This window comes from Macadamia integrifolia, chromosome 11 (genome assembly GCF_013358625.1).
Source record: "Macadamia integrifolia cultivar HAES 741 chromosome 11, SCU_Mint_v3, whole genome shotgun sequence".
Classification (NCBI taxonomy): domain Eukaryota; kingdom Viridiplantae; phylum Streptophyta; class Magnoliopsida; order Proteales; family Proteaceae; genus Macadamia; species Macadamia integrifolia.
This window is the reverse complement of record NC_056567.1, coordinates 24,286,545-24,295,843: the sequence shown is the minus strand read 5'-3', so window position 1 is coordinate 24,295,843 and position 9,299 is coordinate 24,286,545. Positions and strand designations below refer to the sequence as shown.

Genomic DNA, 9,299 nt, shown 5'->3' with positions numbered 1-9,299 from the left:
CCGCCTCCTCTCTGTGTCCGACGGCAAAGAAAAAAGAGAAAAAAGAATCGAGAAGAAAGAAGAAGACGAAGAAGAAGAGAGAGAGCGAGGAACATACCTGGTCAATTTGCATCCGCCTTTCTCCTCTGGTTCTTGGCCTTTCTCCTCTGGTTCCATCTCCCAGAAGGAGGCACCTCCTTGGTCGGTAAAACCCACCCCCACGATTGCCCTTTTGTTCCTTTTTATTTTATTTATTTTTTCTTTCCTAAAATACCCCTCCCTTTCTCCTTTATTCCCCTTTTGTCCCATATATTTTTATTTCCAAATCAAACCCCTATCCCACACGTGATTGATATACCTTTTTGTGGTTTAGTTTGAACTTAAAAAAAAAGAAAAATCCCATTCTGTCCCTGCCCTTTAAGCCTCCAGTTATTTACTATTTTACCATTATTCTTTGAGTGCTATTTTGTTACTCATCACCATGGTAGCCAATAGTGAAGTTGTTCAACAGCTGAATTCTTATAAAGGAGAAACTGATACAAAATTTGATGCTCTCACTAACATGGTCACGTCCCTAAAAACAATGGTGGAATCTATGCAAGTTTCTATTGATCGTTTGGTGGCAGCAGATAAAGGAAAGAGTCCCATTCAGTCTGGGGATTCTTCCAACACCACCCCACAGGATCTGCCAGTAACACCACCACCACCACCACATCATACACCACCACCACCACCTCCACCACCATATGGGACTGGTAGACATGATGATGGAGCAGAAAGAGCAGCAAAACTGGATGTCCCTGATTTTTATGGAGACAATAATCCAGAATTGTACCTTGACTGGATTCACAGTTTAGATACATTCTTCAGATGGTACGGGTTGACTGAGGCTCGAAAGATCCTATTTGCAGAGGCCAAACTGAAAGGCACGGCTCGAGTCTGGTGGATCAAGCAACAACAACAGAACCGAACCCGAGGCATTGGGTTGGTCACTACTTGGGCTGAAATGTATGAAGTCATGAATCGACGATTCTTGCCTTCTGATTACAAGCAACGCATGCATCTCAGGTTTGCATAGTTGAAACAAGAGAATTTGACCGTTGAAGAGTATGTTGCTAGATTTTATTATTTGGCCACTCGTTCTGACTTTGAGTGGGATGAAGAAGTCTTAGTGGCCCAATTTCGCAATGGTCTGCACCCTCAACTTAGTGTTGCCCTTGCATCTAGTCGACTACCTACAATGGAAGACGCTGTACAAGTAGCATATCAGGTTGAGGAAAGTCTGAAACGCCCATACAACCGGAGAAATTTTGTAGATACTTTTTCTCGAGGTACTAGTTCCGTTTGGCAACAGTCTCCTACCCAAGAGAGGTCATCTAGCAAGCCACAGGCAAGTGCTACATCTATGGCTTCTTCACGACCTAGTCGGCCGTATTCTCCACCTCGACATGTTTCTGAAATGTCATCTTCACGGCCTACTCGCCCATATTCACCCCCTCGGCGTGGTTTAGATAAACCTTCTGATTTTTCAAAATTCACAGTTCGGTGTTACTCATGCCATGGATTTGGACATATCAATGCCCCATGTCCCAGCCGTTTGGTTGCTTTTATTGATAAGGATTCTCCTATACCATATATTCCCGAAGAGCAACTTGGTTCTGACACAGTTGATTTAAGAGAAGAGCGTGCAACAGGTGAAGTCAATGACACTCTCAGTGACGATGACCAACATCCTTTTTATGTCATCCGTCATGTGTTGACCACTCAAAAGGCCACTGAAAATGAAGATTGGCGCCGCAGTAGTATTTTTCAGACTCGTGTGAAGTGCAATGATCAGTTGCTAACCTTGGTCATTGATGGAGGCAGTTGCACTAATGTTGTCTCTGAAGACGCTGTTCGTAAGCTGGGATTGAATACAGAACCACATCCTAATCATTACAAGGTTGCTTGGGTGAACAACACTAATCTCAAAATCACAGATAAGTGCTTGGTCACATATTCTATTGGTGGATTTAAGGATACAGTCCAATGTGATGTCCTCCCTCTGAAGGTGTGCCATATCCTTCTTGGTCGACCTTGGTTGTTTGATAAGAAAGTACAACATTGTGGCTATGCCAATACCTATGCCTTCAAGCATGCCAACAAGACTATGAAGTTTCATCCTGCCAAAGATCTCCCTGAAATTAAGCTCAAGAAGATGGTGGGATCATTCCTCATTTAGCGTATTCCTTCAGACGGTCTCCTCGGTCCTTTCCCTAACTCGACGGAGTCGAGTTCTTTTCAGAGGAGGAGAGTTGATGCAGATACGGCTGCCCTTTCTTGGTTGGACCAGCATGACCGGCTTTGGAAGCCAAGAGCCAAGAAGAACCGGTCCAGCCCAGGGTTTTGGTCCAACAAGGGTTGGAAATAAAATTAGTAGTTTACCCAGTATTTTATTTCATGCTTTTAGTTTCCAAACTTGAACGTAGGAGTAGGATTTATTTCCTTGCTTTGGTTTCCTTTTATAGTTGTTTCCTAATTTAGGCTAGTTTCCATTTCAGTTAAGTTTCTAATTTCATGTTCCTATTTTTCTATATATTGGTTGTAATCGACTGAAGATTTAGAGAGCAATTTGATTATTGAATGAATGTGTGAGTGTGATCTCCTTTTCCCCATCTCTACTCTGATTTCCCCTTCCTTCCCTAAGGGTTCTCTATCACTATAAGTGCCAGAAGCATTTATAACTCAGGCCTATCCAAGTTTGCCCTTGTGGCTGATATCCTTTCTTCAGGCAACTGGTCTCCCCCTGCCCATTCTTTGACCCATCTTATGGATATATGGAACTCTTTGCCGGTCATTCCAATATCCCAATAGCAAAGACAAGACACTATTCTCTGGATGCCTTCCTCTTCTAAACTCTTCTCTACCAAGGCAGCTTGGGAGTTTGTCAGGAGTTATGGCCCGGCCTCTCCATGGCACCGTCTCATATGGTTCAAGCATCACATCTCCCGTCAGAGTTTCACGGCTTGGAGAGTTTTTACTAACTCCTTTCCCACGCAATATTTCCTCATTCAGAGAGGCATTCCAGCTGACCCAATGTGTATCCTCTGTGACGATGAGATGGAGACTATATAGGGCACATCTTCTTTACTTGCACCGTTTCTTCATCCATCTGGAAAGGGATCCTTTACAAATGCTGGCCAGTCAATAGGAGAATTCTTCCTTTTTCACAGGGAGTAGATTTGGATGGATATGACTTTTTAGGGAAAAACTATTTGTGATATTGTGAGTAAACTTTCCTTCTACGCAATAATAAATTAGATCTAGATGGAAAGAAATCATAGGAAATGGACCTCCAACTCTCGCCCTCTTGAGAAGATTTGGGGCTCCATCTTCTTTGATGTCAGAGCCAAAATCTCTCGGATTACTGCCACTTGTAATTCCTCCCCTAGAAATTGTCATATTGTTAATTCCTGGGAGCTTCCCAGCTCCACCATCAGGAATTGTAATACTCTTTGAGTTGGTTTTTCTTTCTCCCCCCTCCTCTTTATAGGGGCTGTAAGCTTTTTTCTTTTTTTGCTTGGTAATGGATTATTTATTCACCCACAAATTATACCACCAACGAACTTATAGTACCTAGTAATTGACCTCGAATCACCATAAGCACTAGCCCAATCAACTTTAGAGTAGCCAGTGGTATTAATATGATTACAACATCCATAAACAAGGCCTTTTGTTGGAGCACCCTTAAGATGCCTCAGAATACGACAAGCTGCCTTCCAATGAGTCTGCTTGGGCTTTTCCATGAATTGATTGATGACACCACCAACAAAAGATATATCGATCCTGGTGAGTGTGAGATCAATAAGTTCATCAACCGCTAGGAGTAGAGAGAATGGATAATATTCATTTTTCAAGACCAGCTTTCATGATCAAATAAGGGTAACAGTATTGCAGCAACAGCTTTGATTCCATGTTACAAAGTAAATAAAGAAGAAACCGGCAATGGAGTAGAGAAAGAAAAGAAGATGATGAAGAAAAAGAGGAATAGTACTACCGATTGAAAGAAGTAGGGTGCTTCCAATTGGTAGTTACATCTTATATTATAATAACTAAAGCTGAGAAATTACAATTGTACCCGTAATTAATTTTTCACCCACACATGTACTGAAAAGGTAACATATCAATGACTAAACTACCCTAACACCTCTAGTAAACATTACTAGACCATATATTTAATTTCTTAACAGGACCAAAATGCCATGGATCATAAGGACAAACAATTTGCTAGCCATTGATTCTTTATAATAAAAATGGTACCTTACACCTAATGCCTATCTCGTTAATTCTGAGTGCCTAACCTATTTTTTCACCTCTTATATTGCATTTCATTAAATTTCAAACTGGGTTTGCTGATTGTTGCTATTCTCAGACACTGTCTAGACTCTAGACTGGGAATGTTCCATCAATTATATAGAATTAAGGGAGTTGCAACCAAGGTTGGTGAAAATGTTGTTACTTCAATTTTTCCCCCTTTTAGTAATACACATTTTTTCTTTTCAATTAGGGAAAATTCTGTCATCTCACATGTATACTCGCTAACTGTGCAAGACAATGACAGATTTTGATAATGACATGATAAGTCACTTTCAAGTTATTTCGAATACCCTATTTTACCCCTATTTTAAATAACTTTTGGGAATAAGACAAGGGGCAACCAAAAGAAGGTTACAATTCCTCACTTCGCCACTTTGGTGACAAGAAGCATCCTACTATTAAAGACCAGTCATGAGAAAAGTTTTTCTGTGAAACATTTTGTGTCAGGGTATGTGTTACTTTCTGGAGGCTTTCAGATGACCTGCTAAGTTGTAAATTTCTTATGTTTGATAATGTTGGTGAAGCCTTTTAAGCTTTTTTCGATGGGGCTGTTCCCACTATTTACATTAGATGTACATTACATGAAGACCCCCTTTGGTTGGCAAAATCTGTTTGTCTTGGCTGAGGTTCAGGTCAATCAGAAAACCTACAAAGAGTGGTTTCAAACTGCCTCTATGATATTTTGGTTCCCGTCTGATTTCATCTTGGCACTTACCCCAATGTGCAGGCTCTGATTTTGTCTGGGAACAAGATAAAAGAATGGCCAAGTGCAGTTTTGCAGTCACTTTCTAGTCTTTCATGTTTGAAGTTGGACAATAATCCCCTCGGAAAGGTGAACTTCATTTGATTTTGATATCTTCTGGTACTATGTGCATTGAAAAGATGCAATTATTTCTTTACAATGAACTATTCATGGTCTGAAACATCCATCCTTGACAGGTTGGTTAGTCTTTGAGGCTTGGTTTGATTGGTTGGAAGGTTGGGAAAAGGAAGTGAGGGGCAATGGGGAAAAAGTAAAGAAAATAAAATAAGCTAATGCTTTGTTTAGATGTGAAATTGGCTGAAGATAAGAAACGTAAAATTTAATTACAAAGTTTGCCTCATTCAGAAGTAAAACATTAGAGACGTAAATTCTTACAGCAGTGTGACTGTTTTATGCAGAAAAAATGTATAACAAATTATAAGAAGTAAAATATTTCCCACACTTTGTTTTTCTTCTGGGCTTTTTATGTTGAAACAAAGGGATTCTAAGCGAAAATTTGACTTTTCAACGGATGTTTAGTTGCATGAAAAAACAAGGGAATATTTTTTGACCTTTCACAACTTTCCTCTGAGAGGCAAACAAAATTGACAAAAGTTATAAAAAAGTGAGCACTGTTTTGGGGCATGTGATGAAAAAAGATTTAGTATTTTCCATCCAATCAAACACCAAGAAAGTACAGAACAGAATCAGCTTTTGCACTTTACCCCACTTTCCCCCATTTTCTATCCAACCGAACAGAGTTGAGCGAAGTTTTAGACTGGAGTTGATTAAATACTGAGTTTCCAGCTAGTCAAGCATTAGCTTGAAGGATTCAAATTATTCAATGCCTCGGGAAACTTGAAGAACTCAAAAGTTAAAGTACTTGTTGCTTTGAACTCTTGTGGAGCTTGGTGTGAACCCAAAATGAGGTTACGATCCCAGTCAAATTATAAGTTTAACAACCCTGTCCTATATAATGTGCAGCTGTACACGGTACACATCATCATCTTCTCCTTGGTCATTTACTGGAAATACTTGTTTGTTGACACAGATCCCATCAGATGGCTTTCGAGCCCTCCAGAAGCTCCAGATTCTGGATTTAAGTGGTAACGCAACTTCTTTACCAGAACATCCTGCATTTGCTGGCTTGCCACAGTTGCAAGAGCTTTACCTGAGGTTTGTTCTGTAAAGCTAGATTTTTTTTCCCCTTGGACTTCTATTTATGTGGGTGTAATATCCTCTTCTTCTTCTTTTATTTTTTTATTTTAAATCTTGATCTACAGAAAGATGCAGCTACATGAAGTCCCTTCAGATTTACTGAGCCTACATCAACTACGGATTCTTGACTTGAGACAAAATTGCCTTCAATCAATACCTGAGGTAGCATTTTACTCGATAAAGATCCTATATTCAATGTTCAGAAATGCATAGAACTTAGCAATCCATCTTTGGGATCTTAAGGTAGGGGTGGCAATGGGTATGATTCCCAACGCAATCCAACTCCTTTATATTGGCTTCGTAAGTGGAAACCCGAACTCAAGAGTTCACGGGTTAGTTTCAGGTCAGTTTGGCAGGATGGTCTAAGAACTCGTACCTGTATGTCAATAATATCTGCTTCCTAAGTTGGTAAAGGCACTGGTTGCATGGATTTAAAGATCAATATCAGATTATCTGGATGGCTTGATCCAGATCAGCATTGGATCAGAATGATCTGGAGGATCCTGAACAATATGGAATGATCTGGGATGAATCAGTGAACAATCTGAAATGATCTGTTTCATAATTGGTCCAGGACAATCCATCCTCCATACAGATTTAAATCCTTGACTGGATGCCAGTATCATTACCTGGGTCAACAAACCATTAATGCTCCTTTCCCTCAAGGACATTGCCTACCCAAAAGACAAAAACTATGTTCTAATCACATGGACCTACTTCAGACCCCATCTGAATCAAACTTGGTTCAATTACCTGCTGATATTTAATTAATGACATGTTTTGCAAAAAAATCTTACATGAAAAATCATAGTTTCCACAGACTCATCCAATTCAAATGATCAATTTCTAGCATAGTTGTCACAGCGCCTAGGTGACCAAGGCGACCAAAACGCCGGCCTAGAGGACCAAAGTGACACTAGTTGTCAAGGCACCTGGATGCCAAGGTGGTTTGCTGGGTGACACCTTGACAACATGATTTCTAGTCATTTTTTTTTATCAAGCAACAATAAAGGGCTGCTACGTCTTATATTATTAATTTATGGTAGGCCAAGGTCCAGAATACACATTTTAGCAGCTGCCATGTTGCCCATCAATTTGGATCACCGAATCAATTTGAATTGTTTCTTGGTCATCCATTTTGGTCACCATGTTTGACATTGTTGATGATGTCATTTCCTATGGTCCAAAGATAATTATATTCCGAGTAGTTGAATTATTGTTAGATGCATAGTTGTCACGGCGTCAAGGCGGTGGAGGGTTGTCTAAGCGCTTGGGCTAAAAGGCGCCCGCCTTAAGGCGAACTAGGCGACCAAGTGTTATTTTTTTATTTTTCCTATTTTCTATCGTTATTTAGTAAGTTGTATATACCTTGTATCATAAAAAATCAAGATTAAACAACATCAACTCATTAAAAATCAACATTTAGCCATATTAAATCATAAAGAATCAACATTAAGTCATAGCAAGTTTAAAAAAAATCAAAATTTAGATAAATGCTCTTGTTCTATAATAAGTTTGACTGATCAAATGATTTTATTTTTACATGAGACTTTTTATATTAGTTATAATATAAAACCAACTTTTAAACAAATCTAAGATTACTTAAATCTGAGTTGTAATGACAAAGTTATGCTCCGGTTAAACTTATTTTTAAGTGCGCGAATACTGTTAAAATCGGCTGAATGAAAATAATTTTATGGATATCAAAACAAAAGATTATTTTACCGGACTTTTGGTTTTTAACAATGTTTTAACATGATAGAATTTATCAAATTTTCATAATTGAGAAAAACCCCAGCATTTAAAAGTTGAAAATCGCCCCTATAACCAAAATCTAGTTTTTGTTCTTGGACTGGGGGGTTGACTTTTTATCCTTTTGGAATTTGATTTTTAAACTATTTTTATTGAATTCAAATAGGGGTATTTGTTTATTTATGAATAATAACTTAAGTAAATGAAATAACAAATATAAATGATATTTACTTAAATGATATTTGGCATAAATAAGTGCCAAGACACAAGGCGGCATATATTGCAACAAGGCGATTGTCGCCTAGGCCCCAGGCAAACCGCTTGGACGCCTAGTCGTCGCCTAGGCGACGCCTTGACAATTATGGTTAGATGTCTTTTGCATGGTTTAAGAACTCATTTCAGAAATACTGAAATTTTGGGCCGAAACAGTGTACTTTCTGTATGTGTTTTGCTTGGCCATTTTGAGGGGGCTAGTGGCCGAAATGGTTGAAATTTGTGAAATAAGCGAAACGAAATGACTGGGATGATGGAAATTTCGACGAATTAATGCATTATTTTGGGCTGAAATGACTGAAATTTCGAAGCGAAATGACCAAAATTGTGCCTTTTTGCGTTTAGTATGCAATATCATTTTGTTACAAAAAAAAAAAAAATTATAGTTTGGGGACCATTGTCTTTTGTCAATTGTTGATACAACTGCTGCCCTCATTGGCTGATATGATTAAAGACCATGGGTGATGGATTTCTGCTGTAAAATTGTGGTTACTATATTATGGTGAAACTGATCCTAGTTTGCCATCCATAATTTCTCATCTGATCATATTGTTATGTTACTCTCTTCTTTTCTGTTTTTCTTTTGTGGGTTACTTTTTGTTTTAAAGTCTATAACTGTTATTTTGATTATTGGGCATGCAGGGATTCAAGAACCTCACTTCTCTTGTTGAGCTTGACCTTTCTGATAACAACATTGCAACACTACCTCCTGAGTTGGTCAGAATGCAGACCCTCTTAACTTTCTATGTCTTTTTTCTGTTTGAACTTCTGGATCTTATATTTGAAGTGGCATTTAGTGTCATGTGATGCTACATCAAAGTTCTGCTTTTTCCAATATTCATGGATCCTCAAAATGAATATATTCCTCCTGATTTTAATGCTGAAGGGAGTTCCCTAATCAGTGTTAGTTATTTAAAAAAAAATAAATATTTGTTAGTTCCCTATAGTCTTTCCCAAATTGTTTTTTTTTGGGGGGGGG

At 38.6% G+C, this 9,299-nt stretch overlaps 1 protein-coding gene across 2 annotated transcripts in view; it reads left to right on the top strand.

Annotated features, from left to right (window-relative positions):
- The window catches only part of LOC122094006 (plant intracellular Ras-group-related LRR protein 6), a 34,313-nt gene that overhangs the window by 21,476 nt on the left and 3,538 nt on the right, over positions 1 to 9,299 (top strand). For both annotated transcript variants that reach the window (XM_042664587.1, XM_042664586.1), the window contains exons 16-19: positions 5,063 to 5,167; positions 6,129 to 6,253; positions 6,361 to 6,457; positions 8,963 to 9,037. In XM_042664587.1, the coding sequence (XP_042520521.1) occupies positions 5,063 to 5,167; positions 6,129 to 6,253; positions 6,361 to 6,457; positions 8,963 to 9,037 (402 nt within the window). The remainder of the gene's footprint in view (positions 1 to 5,062; positions 5,168 to 6,128; positions 6,254 to 6,360; positions 6,458 to 8,962; positions 9,038 to 9,299) is intronic.